General features: G+C 35.9%; 1 protein-coding gene across 1 annotated transcript in view; it reads left to right on the top strand.

The window, feature by feature from the left end:
- PDE1A (phosphodiesterase 1A) overlaps positions 1-19976 on the top strand; it is a 156025-nt gene that overhangs the window by 100025 nt on the left and 36024 nt on the right. The window contains exons 3-5 of the mRNA XM_075153375.1: positions 5064-5177; positions 19038-19220; positions 19774-19840. Of these exons, the coding sequence (XP_075009476.1) occupies positions 5064-5177; positions 19038-19220; positions 19774-19840 (364 nt within the window). The remainder of the gene's footprint in view (positions 1-5063; positions 5178-19037; positions 19221-19773; positions 19841-19976) is intronic.

Genomic DNA, 19976 nt, shown 5'->3' with positions numbered 1-19976 from the left:
GTTACTCTCCTCCTCCTTACATAATTTCACATTATGTATCAGCCCATTTTTAGTTTGTGATGTTCATTTAGAGGGTCAAATCACTTGTATAATAAAGATTACGATTATCCACTTAATTACAATTCAATATTAAATAGTCCAAACAAAACATGAAACAATTGTTTACAGACAATAATCATTTGTTCTGTCCTTAAACTTTTTAACACGTTGTCAGTATTTGCTCATAATCTTTTCAGGGAAGTAATACATTTGGCACAGAGCTAGGCTTTTCTCAATTAGTTCATGGGAACATAATGATTTACAACTTGTAATTGGAGTTGACTTAACCAACACAGATAATTTTTAAACTGGCATTGTGATTATTGAATATTAATATGAATAACTATTTCTCTGTAATTAGCATTAGCATGTGTTTATTATTTTCAAAGAATTATCCGTGTGTTCATTGCCCATCCTTCAACAGTGACTTCCATTAATTTCAAAGTAGAATAGGAAGCAGGGTTAGATTACAGTTTACTTTTTACAGTTCATTTCACTTCCCCTTTAATAGGATCTGTGGCAAAAGCCAGCATTTTTTGTACAAAGTTTCCAAAACAGTTTTAAGTGAAGTCCAGATGTGTAAGTTAGAAAGCTGTTTCTTTGCAGTGCTCGATGGTGGGGCTTGATCAGATGGCAGATAAAGGCAGTCTTTGGGAAAGCAGACACAGGGTCTTTTTCTCAGGTTCAGAAGTTAACGTCAGGCTAAATTTTCCTCTTCTGGTTCTTGAAGACTGTTAAGCTGAATCTTTAACTCTCATTTATTCTCAGTGATCACTGGTAATTTTCCCTTGCAAAAGAAGAGGCAGTCTTTAAAATCTGAAATTGAAATTGTCCAACTCATCTGCCTCTCAGTCAAACCTTACGATCTCCCTTCTTAAATAATCCCACCCCTGGCACCTTTCTTTGTTATCTTTTTAATCTGTGTTTAGGACAATTATTCAGTATTTCCAAACATATTTCTCTTGTTGAACTTCGCTTGATTCCATAGAAGAAAACATTTTCTCATTATGATATTGCAAAAAGTCTTTTTTAATCACTGATTCCGTATCTTCCTTTTTTTCCCTGTAGTTAAATGAAACTGTCATAGGAAGACTTCTCAAATAACTAAAATCTATACTCCGTTAATTTGGTACAACCCCTGAAAGTTACCGTAGATTTATCAAAGCTTTAATTCAAATATGGGGTAAGTAGAGAATTTTAATGAGGAAGGAGGGAACAGTTGAGTCGTGATTTTGATATTGTTAATCAAGAACATACTGCTTCGCCTGCTAGTAAAATCCTCGTTTTCTCCTGGTTTGCCTGTGTTGCTGGGTGGGCCTCAAAGCTTATTGCCCACAGTTGGACATAGGTATTAGCTGCACAGGGAGGTGAGGGAAGCACTGGTCCTGGTAACCTCACAGACAGCACTGTTAAAATAGGTAGGAGCAGAGTGCATTTGGATTGTCCGTGAAAGCGTTTAATACCACAGCGCTGTTCATGGTGTTTACCCAATATGACGGAAGATGGTTCTCCACCCACTCCCTTTATTAATTGCAGATGTCTCTTTCTCTCTTACAGACCGGGGCTTCTAGTTTTAAAATGCGGTTTTCAGTTGTCCTGAAAGAAATAATCTGTTTCTTTTTCTAGAAAGAAATAATCTCTTTCTATCATGTTGTGTCATATTAACTCTGCATACAGTTTTCTTTGCACCTTAGAAGAGTTCAAACAGTCCATTTTTCTACTTCACAAAATAGCCCCTCCGTTTTTTTCTTGTTTCTGTCTACTATTTCTTAGTAGCACAGTTCACAGGCAGGGTAATACAACTAGCTCCAATTTTAAGTAGCATTTCAGATTTTCTAATGGTTTTTCTCATGTTTGTTTTCAATTTATCACACTTCATTAAAATAAAACAAACAAATAAATAAAAATCCTGCCCAATACAGCTGGAGTAATAATGCTTTTTTATTACTTTTCCTTGTCCTTTTTACAAATTTCTTTGTTTTGTGGAATGCTGGGCTATCAGTATTTTAACACTTGTTGGTTTGTCTTACAAATTGACATATTTATTCGTTACTAAAATGTCAGTTTCATTACTGAAATGTCAGCTCTTAAACTCTGTGACTCTTTCGCTTTAATGCATAATATGTTGAGTGTATACAGACCATTCATCTGCTGTTATAACCTACTTAATTTTGCTGCAATGGAAGTCCATTCTTCTAACTTTTGGGGTGGACCTCATGATTAACACCTGACAAGTGTCTGATCAGCAACACTATGGAGGGATTTTTTTGCTGTGTCCAGCTTCCAGTGGGAAATTGTACCGTAGATAGAGCCAGATTTTTCTTTGAAGTGCACAGCAGAGGTTGGGGACCACTGGGCACAAGTTGCCACAAAGGACATTCCAATTAGATATTGGGGAAAATAATCCACCGTGAGGCTGGTTAAACATTGAAACTGGTTGCCCGGAGAGTTTGTGAAATCTCCATGCATTTAAAACTTGAGTGGAAATGCCCCTGAGAAATTTGATCTAACTTTGAAGTTATATCTAACTTTGAGGTTGGCCCTGCTTTGAGCAAGATCTTGGATCAGGTGGAGGTCCTTTGCAACCAAAATTATCCCATGGTTCTATGATAGATCTGCACTGAGTCAGCTACAGACACTGTTGAGGACATCTCCACAAAGCATGGATGCATGAGATGACAAGGTCACTGGTCATCATTAAATATTACAGATTTTGTGCTTTTATGATTCTGCAACCTCTTCAGAATCACTTTGACTTTGCCTGAGCAGCTTTTCCAAATTGCCTGGTCTGTTACTGTGTTCTGCATTCCTCCTAGAATAGGAACTATAACTATAGGGAGAGTTACATTGGTTGACTGCCACCTATGCAGCGTCATTGCAAGGTCATTGTGGCTTAAAGGCTCCCCCAGGGACTCCTTTCCTCCTGCAAGCATAAAAATGATTCCACGTATCTTTCATCTGGTCTATGCCCTGAGAAAACGTAGAACCACAGGAAATCATAGGATTTGAAGCCATTTTGAGCTAATATTGTTCTACCATAACCTGGCCTCCCACTGTGAAATGTTGCATTTTTAAATTCATTTATGCTTCCACTTTGGAAAGTGCGATTTGGAGACATGCTCAGTCAAACTCGGAGGGAACAGTGCAGGTGGTAGAACCGCCCTATGGCTATTTGCAAGTAGTGGCAACGATGCTGACAGACTCACCTGGGCATTTTGGCGTTGGTGCTCAGTAGGGGTTGTATGTGTGTTTGTGTGCATTGCTGAGGAGCAGACATCACGGGAGAGTTATAATGCGTGCATTGGGTACTGCAAGGTGAGTGTCTATGAATTAGCTTCTTCAGTCTATAGGTACCTCTGAAGTGGAAGGAGTTATATACTGGAACTGCCTCCCCATGCATAAGGTTATTTCTGTGTAGGAGATGCACTCCCATAGTATTTCATCCGCCCACTTCACTTCTCTGAGAAAAATTTTTAACACTGAATTTTCCATTCCATTGATATGCAATGCACTGTGTAAAATACCAAGTAAATATGGTTGCTAAGAGCCTTGTTTGTATTATGTTCTATGCTAATTTGAATTGAATTAAGACTTTGGAGAACTGAGGAGGCTGGTCTTAAAACTCCATTTGCTAAAATTATCCTTGCAGGCTTGGACATAATTATACTTAGGCCAAATAGATATAAAGAAAAAACATGAAAGGGGTTTTATGATGGAACAGTATTTTCCAAGTTTATGAGAGATTTGTTTTGAATATTACTGCATTTTTTTTTAATTCATACCTTTTAATTTGGTCCAATCAAATATTGTATATGCCCAATAAAAATAATATATGGTATATATAACATTATTATATAATATATTGTACATTTTTATATATGCTCTTTCACATCATAAATATGATTGTTTTCTGAAAGTAAAGTCAACTTAGTGCTGACTCAATTTCAATCCACTTTTTAACTAAATGCTTGTTTCACACAATTTTTTCACATTTCATACACATAAAAAAGATTATTTCATGAAAGTTGTGTTAAAATAATGACGTATCTTTAATTACAGAAATCTTTATCTTACATGATACAAAATTGTAGATTATTTCAACTCAGAGATATAGCACAGAAAGAAGGAAAATGCCCATAATTCTTTAAGTATCCATTTAGTCACAGCTCTACACAGTTACTGATAAGGTTTTCATTTCACTCCAGTGCTGTGACTACTCTGTATGGTTAAGTTGAGCAGTGTCAGAAGTGTTCTTCTCTTCAGAGAGTTTAGGAAAACTCTGGTATTCAAGTAAGTTTATCTGTATAAGTGTGTTGCTACAGAGGCATGACTTGACGCATTACAAAACCCCCTTTGGGCGTATCCATGTTTGTAATGTAAAAGAATGTTCTCACAATTAATAGTAAAAGCACACTTGGGAAAATATTTGGATTTTCCTAATGCCATATGCACCACCTTTCTTCTGATATAATGATGAATTTTCTGTAAACTCCGAAACAATGGAGCTCCACATTAGCTCATGCTAATAAGAAATACAAATTCTGCAGCAAAAACATACTGGAGGCCTAAATAAAAATTAAAGACATTTAAATGAAGCAAAATCAGTATATAGTGGATATTAAAAAATTACAATCAACCTTCTAAGCACAGAAAAATTATAGTAAGGCAACTTGCAAAGTTTTATTTATTATTTAAACAAAATTAGAGACTCAGGCATAATAGTAATGTCACAAATTAATATAAAATCGTTCTGATAGTAGTTACTGAGTCCTCTCTGACTTACTGGAATGTTTATGCCTTTTTTTAATAGATCTTACAAATTTAGCATGCTGTAAAAACATACAACTGGTCATTGTTATGTGCATTCTAAAACCAGATTTTTTTTAAAAAAAGACAAGAGATGCAGTGATGGTCTCTTGCCTCTACATTGGCTATTGTGTTGGTTCCAATATTTCAAATAGAAAATGCAGTCACTAAAATTTTATATAAGCAACGCACTGATATTTTCATTTTCTTTTTCACAGATTAAGATGCTTGGTAAAGCAGCTGGAGAAGGGTGACATTAATGTGGTGGATTTAAAAAAGAATATTGAATATGCAGCATCTGTGCTGGAGGCAGTTTATATTGATGAAACCAGGTAAGTCTGAGAGAGGAAAAAAAAAAGGAAAGGATGTTGGAAATCACATTTTAAAAATTCGATCTTTGCATGCAATTGTAACTGACGTGAACTGGAGGTCTCTGCACATCAGAAGAATCCTATGTGGCTCTTAGGTCTTTTAGTGACAAGGTTAAAGCAAGTAAGATTCCAAAGGTCAGATGTAACGATCGTCCGGAGAGTTTGCCTAGTTCTCATCTCCCTCACTTGTCAAATGTCCACAGTATAAAGTCATAAGAATTTTCTGAAGAATGGATTTTCTTTCCCCCACAGGCCACATACCGATAATCATGCTGAGGACTGTATCACTGAAAAAAATGAGTTGTTTTGGAATGAAATGCTCATGGAGATGAGTCAGAATATTATAATCTGGCCTGTAAATACATAAATTCATGAAAAGCTGTGATTTATTTTATAATGTTTTATGCTTTGTTTATGATTATTGTTACTGGCAGTATTACTGGCAATCATCTTTAATGTGGGTTGACTCCAATTAAATTAGAAGTTCTGAGTATTTGGCTTCTTGAAAGAATTTTAAGATATGTACTATACTGAAGTTAACTAGCTAACTTACAGCTTTTATTTCAGTGTGTTGGTCTCTTTAAGTTTTTTTTGAAGTCTTGTAAAGATGTCTACCAAAACTTCTTCAATACTGCTGGAGCATGCAGTGTATGTCTGGGTTCCATACTACATTTAAGAAGTCTGCCATCGTACTGATTATTTCATGGACCTAACTCTCTCTCTCTCTGTCTCCCTCCCACCCCCCTTGCAAATCTGCATATGTGATATGGTGCTTAAAGTACTGCTCTAACTTTTTCCTGTTTCTTTTCCTTTGATGTATGTGATTCACACACCAAACCTGGCCAGTCAGGAATTTGGAGCATCTACTATTGGGCAATAGAAAGCCTACCCATTTGAAAACAAAAGAATGAAAACAATAACAAATAAAGTTGGTACCAATGATCCATTTTTCAGAGATTATATTACAGACTAGGTTGGCAGGATCACTTATACTGCTGTCCTGCACTTAGAGTGCATGCATGTCCAGTTCTGTAAAAAGATGACCCGAGCAGCCTCTCAGCCACAATACAGTTCTTAGGGACACTTTCAAAAGTGTTGCTAGTGATCCCAAGTTAAATACACAACTTGAAAAGCATTAGGGATCTCAGTGACTTCAAAAGCGCTCACGTGTCATGAAGATGTTGACAGATTCAGTTAAATTAAGCTTAACTGAGCAAACTTCGGCAAACCATCTTGTGTGACTTCCAAGGGACCTGGGCTTTGTGAGAAAACTGAATTAATTTAAATGAAATATTTTAAAATACTGGTAGTTAATATACCACTGTGCTTATATTAGTTTTGCTGACTGACTGAAGTTAATCAAGTTTCTTTTACATTGAATCAAGGGTTGATTTGTGGATTTACATTAGTTTATAGTCATATTTGTAGTTAAATTGATACAGGTCCTTAGGGAGACAGGTAAAAGAAATGATCAACAAACTTCTCTTTGGGCTCATATTATCACAACAGAGGCATAACATTTACTTTTTCAGCAATTGTTCTGAACGTAAATCTTGTTGGCACATCTCACATGCTCAGGAAGCTTTGGAAGATCGCGGTCCTCTCCCCTCTGTGTTACGGGATATTGTATTGCCACCAGTGGTCAGAGCTTAAGCATGTATTTTGTATTAATAACCATGGGAGCTGTGCCAAAGCTGCACAGGGGATAAGGACATAAACCACTGATTATTCCTTCCATACATCTCCCAAACACTGTCATTAAATGGGTATTTTATTCATAGCTCTTTCTCAGTAGTAGCACTGGGACTATGAAAATAATGTGAGATTTACTTAGTTTCTAAACTGAGGCCTCAGTGGAAATGAATAGTATGTTACAAGGAGGAATCCAGTCTTTCTGGCTCTGTGTGGGAGCGTTGAGACAAGTAACAGACATTTCATACACAGAGAAAACTGGTACACCTGAAAATACATAGGTTTTGGCAGCAACAGGTGCATTATTTTTACTCTAAGCAAATATTTAAATCAGCGAATTGCCCTCATGGAACTTAATAGCAGGATTATTAAACTGCCTAAATGAACATAAACATATATAATTTTATGGGGGTTTGGAAGTTTTTCATAGTCCTCGGGCTATTTTCTTAATCCCAGGGGCATTATGACCTCATAATGGTGACTATTTATTTTCAAAAATTCTACTTCAGTATATGGATAAAGCTTTTCCTCTTCCCTAGCTTGATGTACAACAATGTTTAATCTTAGTTATTTATTGCATCCAACATTTTGCAGAAGAATCTGATTTTTCACTGTGCTAAGTCAGAAAGGAAATCAAACAAACCTGAGGCAGGTATCTTGCTTTGTTCTAATTTATTGAATACTTCTATTCTGCAATGCAACCTCAAAGTGAGTTTGTAAACCTATCAAATTTTGGAAGCATTCCTTATATAAATATGCATTAAGCATATGGTTTATGTATATCTTTCCATACCTATAGCTATATTTCTGAAGTATATGTTTGTAGACATACAAACAAATTTTCTTGCCCATGTTACTTATACTATAAGTAATAGTTAAAAATGAAATTATTTTAATGAAACCTACTTTTCAACTTCTATTCTCTTATTTTTAGTGTTTTGCATTTTATACCCCATATTCTTCATTTTGGTTTATAGTGTTTGATTTTGTCTTTAATTTCTCTTCCTTTGACTAATGCAGTCTCCATGAAATTCAGACTCAGAGTGATGCATTTTTTGCAGCTGGTGGTCTTTGTGTTAAATTTATGCTGATATAGGCTGAACCTCCGCTTCTTAGAAAATATTATGTATAGTGCTGTTTTAAATTTTTACATTTCCCCATAATAAATAATTTGTTAATTAAGATATTTATTGTGTGGCAGAGAGAAACTGTAGTCTCCACTGGTACTTTCATAGTAAACTCTTTTGCATGGCAAACTGCAAAGATAATCACGTTTTAAATAGCATGACCAGCATTCTGTAGTCTAAATCTGCACTAAAACATTTAACACACAAAGAAGGTCTCTCCAGCTTCTGGGAAGCTAATTCTTAAGGAACAGAAGCAGTGTATCATTGAGTCAAATGGTAACGGGGGCTGGAATTAGCTTATGTGGTTACATTTGTCCTTGTTCCCTCCAAAGAATACAGGTTCTTTGTCCTTCACAGAGCTACCTCTGTCGGGAGTCTGGAACTGAGTTAACTGAACTCGTTAGTAGATTAGAAATAATATTTTAGATCATAAGCGGAATGGCCCATTCCTGCTGAGCCTGAACATGCACTTTTATACTTTGCAAAATTCAAATTACTTCAGTAAGTTTCTTACATATGAATTGCTGTATGGATAAAAGTAATTGCTATAGTATAGAGCAGTAACAATGAATACACTGAGTAAAACAGTGAGAAAACCATCTGAATACAGATTACTTTTATTAATTAAGTCCCAGAAGGAAGTTGCATGCTTTACAGGATATAACAGTTCCTGAGATTTGGCTTATAAGACAGAAAATTTAATGATGCCTGGTTCTACAAGGTATAAAGTATTGCAGGCTTAGGACCAAAGGTTCAGTACAGAGTTTCTGCAACTCACATGAAAATACCCATGCTTTCTATTTTAAGCCCATGCTTGAGCCCTGGATTTTGTCCTGATGGATTTACTGACCCATTGCTTACATATCCAAGCAGAGGAAGACCTGAGCTTCAACCAGCCACCTGAAACTGAATCCTGTCTGTGGTGTTCTCTTTTTCCCCACCTTTCTGGGAGACAGACTTCAATATCAGCTGAGAGAAAACCCTCTTAAATATCTCTACAGTCAGATTAGGAATAGCAACTAACAGAGAGTTGGTTAGGAGCATCCTTCTAACTCATCTTTCCGTTATGACGTACATTCTATTAAACAGCATAATAAAATGGTTCCGGCATTGTCCCACACCTGTTGCAGAAGGACCTTCTGCAATTATTCACAGGCATGGAGAAGAAAAAAGCAAAAAGAAAAATCAAAACTAAGGTCAATAAAGAGATCCAAGTACGAGATATCTCACAGAACATGTTCAATAATGTAGCCAAGGATCAAGGATGAGCCTAGCATGTTCCACAGCTCTGGGGAACCATTTGTGCTACTTAAAAATTAAATCTCAGGCATTAGCCTTTATAAGCCTGAGCTTTTTCAGTGATCAGTTCCAATTTCTTACAGTAGGAGATACCCTTTTTTTTCCTGTTACTTCATTTGACTTGATTGGAAAGGCCTGTATCATTTTATAAAGTTGTGTGTGCACATAGACGTACATGCAAATGTGTAAGCTGACAGCACCTTGAATCTTTATTTATAGTGCAACGAACAGCTGGAATTGAGCTGTAGAATTCAAACCCTTTAGCAGAGTATAAAGTATTTTTTTCAGGTCCTCTTACTTCCCTTTTGTCTGCTTCTCTGTTGCTCTACACTGTAGCCTTTTGTCTGAGAATAAGATAGCATTTTTTAAAACTATGTACACATACTCATATTCATACATGCTTTTTTAAAAACTATATGTGGTTGGGTTGGGGAAAAGGCAGAGAAATAATACAAGGGGTTTTATTTATGGAGTTCTGAGAGTAGACTCCTTAGAAACAGGGATAGGCTGTAAGGATAACCTTCTAAAATGACGAAAAATTGTTTTGGGGCAATGACTGTCAACATCCCGTATAAAAGGTTCTGAGCTGGCGGAAAGTTGGAAAGCACAGAGAAATCGGATACATGTAAGTGCTGCTTTCCTATGAGCTTAATTATCTGTGGCCCCATGTCAATTAATAAGCTTGTTTAACAAGCCCTTTTTAGGACTGCTGCATCTCTCAGTGCTTAATAATTATAAGCTGCACTAAACACTTCCTTGAAAGAGATCTAGCTCTTGGGTAGCTGAAGCGGAGGTTCACTGTCAGCTGAAAATAATCAGTGAAACTCTCACAGTTCCAACCCCTCAGCGGATCTTCTCTGTGGAAGAAGTTCAAACTTACTCAATAGGTGTTATAAATAATTCTGACAAATCTTGCAGAATTTTCTCCATTAGTACCTGCCTCTTGGCTCAATGTAGTGGAAGAAGGATATTTAGAGTCAAACAGGAAATAAATACAGCCTGATAATTCAGTCATGACAGCTGTTCCGTTCCTTGTAAACACAGCTCTTTATTCATGCTAACTGAGAAGAAAATAAGTCAAATAAAATCTAGATGGAAATTACAAGATTAAAAAAATACATATGTATTCCAAAGCCAAATAAAACAAAAAAATTAAGCTTCTTGTGGGGAACATTTTTAAGTTGTTCTGGATAAAATCAGAATATTTTGTTCCAATTATGGTCTTATTACATTTTTTAAATGCCTTAGTATTTTAGAAAGTATACTTGATTTCAGGAGGATATTTATCTGTGCAATTTCAATTCCATACATGGTTTTCAGTTTGTTTTAGGTTGTGTAATGCCCTTTTAAAAGGCTTTAACCTCCTGAGAACCTTTGACTTAGAAGAGACCGTGTTTCAGTAATATATGAAGTAGATCCGTTGTATATAGCTGGCAATTGTTTTGAGCATCTTTGATCCAACAAGACAAAATAACAGGAAATAAATACAGGTTATTGCTACATTCATGAAACAAAAGGAAATCTCATTAAGGGTAAGTGGCATTTTAACAATATATGTTTTCATGAGAGCTCCGGAAATAGTGAAGGTATTTCAATGATATTATAATGGTAAACACAGTCCTTCTTGAGAAAAAGCTCTTATTTTTAAAAAAGTACACATTCTGATCTGTATAATGTTAGCTAAAAAGAAGGTCATTAAACACAAACTTCGTGACTGCTGTTGTAGTAAACACCTTGGACCATACTGAATTTGCAGTGCACTACTCCAGTAATGCACCAAATATTTCTGTGGTTTCTGGACTTAAAGCAGGAACAAACGTATCTTCAAATTGTGGACAAAAGGGAGATAGTTTAGACTGCGGTCACGTCACTTGCAAGAGAAAGAGTTTTGTCATTTCATCTCACCAAATGTCCACGTGACTCTTAAAGTGCAACACAGAAGTATTTATGATAGGAACATGCATGTGTGTATCTTTGTCTCGTGGAGTCTAAGGAAGAAGGAAGGAGCAAATGTTTGACTGGATGCTGGTGCTCACAGAGCTGTGTGTCGTGAAAGTGTGAATGGAGCTTAGCAACAGCCCGACAACTAAATGAAATTCTCCCGTTTCCAGGATATCCTGAGGTGAGGAACGGTCAGTGTAGCCTGTTCTTGGGCTGGTTTCAGTATGCAGTTTTGGTTATGTTTGCAGGCTGGAGAAGGCTGTTCCCTGGTGTTTTCGAGTTTTTCAGTACTGCAACAGAACCCGAGTCCATGGCAGCTGCTCCATCTTAGGCTAGTAATTAATATCTCAAAAAATACTGAACTGGGATACTTATTTGATATCTTGTGCTTTCTTTCACTCTCTTCTACATATCAATATAGGTTTAGTGTCTTCTCTGTATTTTCAATGAGAACGAAAGTCAGTGAAGGCTCCATCGTTATGTTCTTGTATTATTTCATTTTCACAAGCCATATTTTAGTATCAGTGTTGCAAGGCTCTAAGCTAGTGCTACATCAGCTGCTGCTGAGCATCTCACAGCAGGAGTCTGTTGCTTGACGTTACAGGACCATTTGCATTCTATTCCCACCCAGCACGTAGCATGCAACATCTAGCTGACTTTGTGAATCACGTAGTTTCACTGACTGTAAGGCTCTGGTTATGGAAAAAAATGTGCTAATTTAGACACCGTTATCCATTCCGGGTAACCAGCAGAGATGGTCACACCAGCAAATCCCTTTGCAGGTGCAAGGGTTGAGAAAGTTAAATTCTTTTACATCAAAGAGATGTAGATGTTTGTTAAAATTTTTAAAAACCTATATTCCCAATCTTTGTACTTGAAAAGGCAGATTAATTTGTTCATTTACATGTGAAAGTAACTATTGCATTCACAGAACAGTGGGGCATTCAATCAATGATGTAATTTATTTTGAAGTATCTGGGCAACATTTCTCCTAAAAATTAGCTTTTTTGAAAAAATCTGGGAATATTAGAGAAAATAATCTGCCTAGTGATACAAGGATAAAACAAGTGGAATGGGATGCCCTGTTTGGTAATTATTTGCCAGATGAAAAATATGGTCTATATGATTCCCCTCTGAGCTGACTTAGTTGAGGAGAGATTGGAAGTGGCAATTATTTAAGCATGAAGTTAAATCCTGATCTTGAATATTCAGTCAAGTTTGCTATGGGTGCGTATTGCTGTCCTCCATAGCCAACCCATGGTTAAATGTGCTTTGCCTGAAGTTGCTTTGTCAGCAACAAATGTACCATTTGAAGAAAATAATTCAGTTCATCCATTAAAGGAATTTACAAATGATACTTCTGTAAAAGCTGCTATTGAGAAAAAGCTTAATGTGTTAAGATTAATTCAGTGCGTTCCACCCTTATAAAAGCTTAAAATAAGCCTTTAAAATCTTTTGCACTAAGCCAAAGGTTTTTTCTGAGAGGGAAGCTTACAACAGCATCAAAGTTTTATTAAAAAAATACACTTAAAACCACTGAAAATCTGTTAAATTCTGACTGAAACTCTTCAGTTCAGTTCAGATATTTAATAAATGGCCTGCATCCCTTTTCCAAAGTTATTGAATTTTTCTATCTTAAAGTTATTGCTCTTAATTGTGAGTCATGCCCTGAGATAGTCCCTGCCCTATAGAGCTTCCAGAATACCACATTAAAGCAATTGGATTAAAAAAAGGAAAATACATTAGCTCACAGCTGTACTCCTGAAAAATGATATTTTTTAATTGTGAATATCCTGCCCTGAATCTTAACATTGTTGATGGCCTTTGGTATGTACGTCTGTATTTCTGAACAGGCAGTACATATCAACAAGTGAATGTTTCCAGTAACAATGGTCCTTACTCCATTACTTATCTGCTGTTGTAATAACTGTATTTCATCCAGAGTCTTTGCCATTTATTGTAATTAATTGGTAGTTCTTAATATGAGGACAATTCTTCTAAGAATGTGCTAAATTTTAAGAGTGAATGTTGGTAAATTCATCTATTCCTTTAGAAAGACCTTTATGTACTAAAAATGCACCTCAATCATTTTTGCAATTTGTTTATCCTCAGTGGGAGTCAAGAGAATCTTTTAGTGGATGTTAGTGGAAATTGTAGTGGACTATAGAGGATGTAAATACTGAATATATTGATTCATGCTCATTCAGGAAGATAGTGAGACACTGGAACACAAATAATTGGTAAAAATGTGAATATTCTATTTGGATTATAAATTCTTTGCCTTCTGCATTCTAGACCTAGAAGAGGACTTTGATCAATTCACTCTTAAGGGGTTGATCATTAGCTTGATTAATTCACTAAACAGTAAAGAGCTAATATCTCCTTCTTAATCCCTCCTCTGGAAATCTTTCACCATCTTAGACAGCATGACTGATCAGCACTGATGGATTTTTTTTCCCCGTAGCTATTATCTAATTTTTTTTTTTCATTTTCTTTTCTTTCTTCTCCCCCATAGTACATCTGATATATTCCTAAGGGAAAAGGAATATACTTCTGACTAGTCCATTACTATATTTAAAATTCTGATTAAATGAAGAGAGCTAGAAATTATCACTACTTGAATTTTGAAAAATTATTCTTGGCAAAAAACATAGTACTGTGACAAGATGATCCAGTTATTAGTTACTATGACTGCAATGTTAATTGATTGCTAAGCTGAAATGCCATGGGCCATATCTTACTTATTTCCACAACTGTCAATGGGAGTTCCACTCATGGAATGAACAGAATTAAATAATCCAAGCCTCCCCCTCTCCTTCCCACGCATATCTCTTCCTCGTATTGCATCTACTTAATAGGCTAATGAGATATGAGCAAAGCAAGTGTATGTAACCCTGAAATTCTGACTTTGTGCTGAAAAAAAGTACTTTCTGTGGCATATTGTGTTAGAGCTTTTTTGTTTTGTTTATTAACATTTTTAGGTGTTGTTTAGCTTTAGGGAAGAAAAAATTAAAGTGTGTGCCTTGGTATATTAACATTTATTTAATTCAACTAGGATATTGGAGTTCATGCCTCCCAGTTGAATGGGATTGATCTCAGTAGAGTTTTACTTTATGGCTGACTTTGTGGAACAACTATGTAGCTTTAAAATAGAAAGTAAATGCCTGCCATCTCTGATCTTCAGTGTGGTTGATTGGGAGGATGAGGCTATGGATCTTGCAGTCACTCCACTCCAAATATTTTCTAAGCCAGAAGTTCTACCCTTGTGTTTGACAGCTATGGTCACTTGTTCTTTTATGCATTAATTTATCCAATGGCATTTTTTAACCTATGTGAAAGTTTACGTATTGCAAAATGTTGTAAAATTATATTACAATTTACAAATTACATTTTACAATTTACAATTACAAATTATATTGCAAAATCTTGCAAAAATCCCTGTAATATTTGGCAGGAAGTTCAGTGGTTTAGTTTTGACTCTGTCTTCTGATACTATTTCACCTTTCCCCCTCTTTTTTTTTTTTAATTTAAAGGCATCCTGAATAATCACCTATAATAATAATTTACCTATTCACCTGTTATTCATAAAGTGGCAAGTTAGAGCAAGAAGTCTACATAACAGTAGAATTACAGAATGCAGAATTTATAAATATATTTTCCATTTATCTCGGCAATAATAACTTTCATTAGGCAAAAGCCAAACAGCAATAACTTCCTATTGATTCACTGGTTTTACTGAAGCTTTTGAAAGTTGTCAGTTCTAAGTAGAGATAAATTAAAATAGCACTAATATAAACACTCAGGAATAAAAATGTTCTGACAATACACTTTGGACTGTTGTGGTTTTTCCCAGTAATTATAAACAATGTTGTACTGTAGAATTTATTCGAAGAAATGATGATGTTATAATGCTCAGTGATTGCATCAGAGTGACATTATAATACGTCTGCTCAGAGAGTCAATATTTGCTGCGGTGAAGTTCTGAGCAACAGAAGTAGTAACTGCAAGGACAGGCATGTAGGGGCTTTGTGATTTACTTGATGCATTCACTGCAGTGATGTACATCAGTAGACTAGGGGCCAGCAAACAAGCTGCAAAATGGGTCGACATAAAAAGAACAAGATCCGTGTAAAAAAATGTGGTGGTGGCCAATCAAAAACCGGTTCTCGTTGGGTGAAAAAGAAAATTTCAGCTATTATTGTAATGTAAGTGCTGAAGTACTGTTATTACTTCTGGTTAATGTGTACAAGTTCTGATACTTCTGCTGAAGATTCTTTTTGTTACGTTCAGTAAAATTTTTATATATATGTTCATTTTGTAAATAGTAAGTAAAATTACTGATAAAAACAATTTGATGTTTTTATGTCTCAATGTATAAATTTGCTTTATTTGGGTTATTTTAAAGAAGTGTTTTCACAATCAGTGAGTAAAAGGTGAAAGATGTACTTCACAGAATCCACAATATTGCGTATGTATACATATATATGCACACCCATGGAAATATAATGGAAACACTATATTTTATAAACAAGGTATAATAGATTAATAAAAGTTGATGGAATTTACAAACTATGAAATGAATTCAATATTGGATTCTAAGAATTTGTGATAATTAAGCATAGTTTGTATGGTGCAATATGTAGCCTAATTTATTTCCCTTCCTAAATAAAATTACCATCATATTACATATCCATCTAACCATCCATTTATTCAGATGTGTAGACCCATATATGAGCCCTGACCCTGTAATTACAGAAGAATGGCAGTCATTAGTGTATTTATTCAAAGGCCATTTCTAGCAATGCATATGCCATGAGTAATTTTCCCCAATATAAATCTTATTCTTGAAAAGGTCAGGAAAGTGTAGAAAATAGACAGTTATGAGACAAATGACTAGCCGTTGTTTCCTCTCCTTAAATGTTGTTTCAGTTAGGCTACTGAAAGAAACTAAGTCTTTTTGAGAAGTTACTAAGGTTATGTGTTGAAGGATCTGTAAGAGCTTGTAGTTACACAGGATTGTGCTCACAACGTAGTTCTATGTTGCAGTTGCTTTCCTAGTTATTTAAATAGGAACCAGAGACGCTGAAACTCTCTCTCTCCCCTAACACGTTGTTCAGTCACCTCTCATCAGAGAGCAGTGGTCTCATGAAAATTACTGGTTAAATACTTTTTTCAAATACTGTTTTCTCTGTTCTGTCTTCATAAAGTAACTCCTATTACTATCATTTACAGACTGAACAGTCCTCCTGTTTTACGGATGAATGGTTAAAAAGATTAAAGAAACTGCAGTGTGTCTTGCTAGCCTTAGTTTGTACTCCAGCGGCTCATATCTGCAGAGCTCAGGACTTGGTCCCAAATTCACATCTGCATCAGACTGTAGCAAACTGATGTAGAGCTCCGCTCCGTGCTGCACAGGTGATGTGGAACATCCCTGCTGCATGCTCTGAGGCAGCCTGATCCCTATGGTCCTTTTATTGCTGGAATAATTTCATCTCATTTGAGTAACAGTTGGAATAGTTACAAAAATATGTTTCAGGGATTATAAGGTTTATTCCTGATTATACTACAAATACATGAAATGTCAAATATTCCTCAGAAATATAAATGAACTGATCTATCCAGGGATATTTAATAACAGTGTTAGACTAGTAGGGATTTAAGTGGACTATAACATAGTTTTTAATTTAGGGAATAAAATCAATTTATAGCCTTTGACCAATGGCCAATCTCAGCCTTGATTCAGTTTTGCAAGATAATTTGCCCAAATCCTTTCCTCTACGCAAGTCCTGCTCCTCCAAAATAAATTACTGACTTTGGGCTTGTCTCCCACTGTCAGAAAATCTCATAATTCTTGTCCATTCTGCTCCTCTTGCACTCTGTGTTAAAGAGCCTTCCTAGTTTGATACTTCTGTGTCTCTAAAAACCAGGAACATTCCTGCTGTTTTTTCAGTAAACAGTGTTGTTTATAGACATTTTATAGATTTTTTTTTTTTTAAACCCCAGTTGAAACATCTCACAAAATATGTTGCCAGCCATATGAGCTGCTGAAACGGAGAACAGGGCAGATGAGCACAGATATACTATGCTCACTGTTCACAAGTAATTTATATGACACTTCTGGCATCATGCTTCCTGCTAGGCATCTTCCTATAATCCCTCAGATAGTATTAGATTTCCATGGGGATTCCTTTGAACTATACTGTATTTAGGCTTTTCTTCATCATCTGTGTTGCTGCTCCATTCCTCTACATGCCAGAGAAGACCTGGATTAGGCAAGGTTTTGAAAATGTTGAAGAAGAGAAACAGAGAAAGCAAAACATGTGAAAGAGCCACTGAGTAAATATGAGGAGAGAGTGTGCAAAAAAGGTGAAGAATCAACAGTTATACTCAGATTAGAAAGAGAAGACAGCGGCAGAGGTGACAACCTGAAAATGGAAAAGGAAGTGATAATTTTCTTCTCTCAAATACCCATCTGCAAATGCTGTTAGCTGAATTCCCACCAAATATATTTCCCAGGAATTCTGTTCACTCAGGAGAAGAGAGCTAAGTTTTGACTTGACAAGCAGATTGTCTGATAAGAAAATCACACTCAAAAATACTTTGTCCATCATTGCTTTGTGTCCAATTCACACAAACTCGAGCAGTTTCAGAAAGACAACACTGGAGAAATAGATCTATGTAACCAAATAATGCTTCTAATTCAATTGGTACCGCTTTTAATAAAACATTTTAAAAGGGTGGCATGCTTTACATATGTTCAGGTCATCCTAACTCTGGGGTTTCTTGCATAATTGCATGAAGGAAAATTTGTTATCTGACTAAATAAAGGATTTGGTTCTTGGAAAACCCCAGCAGGCTGAGTGATATGGGCAAGAAACAGCAAGAAAAAGGTTGTGTTCCTACATCTGGTAGGTTTATAAGTAGTGTAGAATTGAATTTAAGTGTTGAGTCTGTTTTAAGAGAATATTTAGTTGTATGTTTCTTCTAAATAAACTGATGTCCTCCAATTCAGTTCTGTTGAATCGAAGTTTCCTTTTAATACTTTTTCTATTTTGCAAGAGGCATACATAGCTTTTCTAACTTTTTGAACAACTAAGAACTATGAAAGCCGGCTTGTAATCCAGTCTTGTATAATATCTTTACTGCTATGATTTTGCTACCCTGCCTTCAATAAGAATACAGGTCTCCACACAGAAGGAATTCATTCTCTTTAATACTTTTATTGCACTGGAATAATATAATGAACATGTATACGGGGTGTACATTGAAATGTATTCTCCATAGCATTGTTATGTAATACAATTTACTTTGCTTGTATTTTTTGTACCATTTTGGAGGACAGATCAGATGGACCACTGGTGTTCTCAGTTACAGCAGCAACCCCTCTTTCTATAGGTGCTCGTGTCAGCCACTGTTTTAGACCTTTCCTCAGGATTTTATAACTCATTGATTACACTTCAATCCACCACAGCTGTAACATCTTTGTAGAAAAATCTTCACTTGTCTTTACTTGAATATCTTCCATTTGAATATCTTTTACCTTCTGGAACGTGAGCAGGGGGAGAGAGGGAAATACCTGCTGTGCCCAGCTTTCCAGTGGCCTTGGTATGTCTACCAGAGAAGACATTTAGTGATGTACTGAGTCAATTCTACAGATGACCTCTGCTCCTGTTAAATTAAGTTTTGTTAGCTGTTCACCGTCCATACTCCTTTTGCTTCAGTCTGCCATCTTCTCGGTTACCTGTTATTAATTTTTTTGTAGGAAGCTTTTGGACACTGAGGATGAGCTCTCTGACATCCAGTCGGATTCGGTCCCGCTGGAAGTGCGGGACTGGTTGGCTTCTACGTTCACAAGGGAAATGGGAATAGTGAAGAGGAGACCTGAAGAAAAGCCCAAATTCCGAAGCATTGTGCACGCTGTACAGGCTGGGATTTTTGTAGAAAGGTGAGAGCTTTGTTTTCTTATTATAGCAAGTACTGCATTTAACCACAGCACCTGTCGTTGAAGATCCTTTAATTGGTGGGATGAACCTGAAGCAAATCTTTGAGCCAGGATTTAGGTTTCAATTTCTGCAGTCACTGTATTTTTCTATACAGAAATCCCAATGATTTGTGGGATGAACCTGAAGCAAATCTTTGAGCCAGGATTTAGGTTTCAATTTCTGCAGTCACTGTATTTTTCTATACAGAAATCCCAATGAAACCTCTAAATTTGTAATGAAATTTCCTGGACTTTGGAAAATTCTGGGAATTAACTTTATAGCTTGGAAACTTCTACATGACAATATACCAAAGACTGCACTAACATGAGAGAGTAATACACCAGCAGAGGAGCTTTTCTCCTAAGTTCATAAAAAGACTTATGTCATCTTTGGGATCAGACCCTTAAATAGCTTCATATTATTTCACAAACTCTGAAAGATTAATTAAAAGAAGAGAAATTGTTCCACTACTTTTTAAAGGAATACTATTACTTAATACTTTATTTGTTCTTTTAGGATGTACCGAAGAACTTCGAGCATGGTTGGTTTGGCTTACCCAGCAGAAGTGATAATAACATTTAAGGTGAATTAAGTTTAATCAATGTGAAATTTGAATGTATTTGTACTTAGACTTAGTGACTTTTAGAGTGAAATGAATATATTTTTCTACTGAACGTACCCTAGCCATATTTAGTACTACAGAACTGAGCACACAGAAC

This window comes from Calonectris borealis, chromosome 6 (genome assembly GCF_964195595.1).
Source record: "Calonectris borealis chromosome 6, bCalBor7.hap1.2, whole genome shotgun sequence".
Classification (NCBI taxonomy): Eukaryota; Metazoa; Chordata; class Aves; order Procellariiformes; family Procellariidae; genus Calonectris; species Calonectris borealis.
The sequence above is the reverse complement of the archived record's forward strand: the minus strand, read 5'-3'. Positions and strand labels throughout refer to the sequence as shown.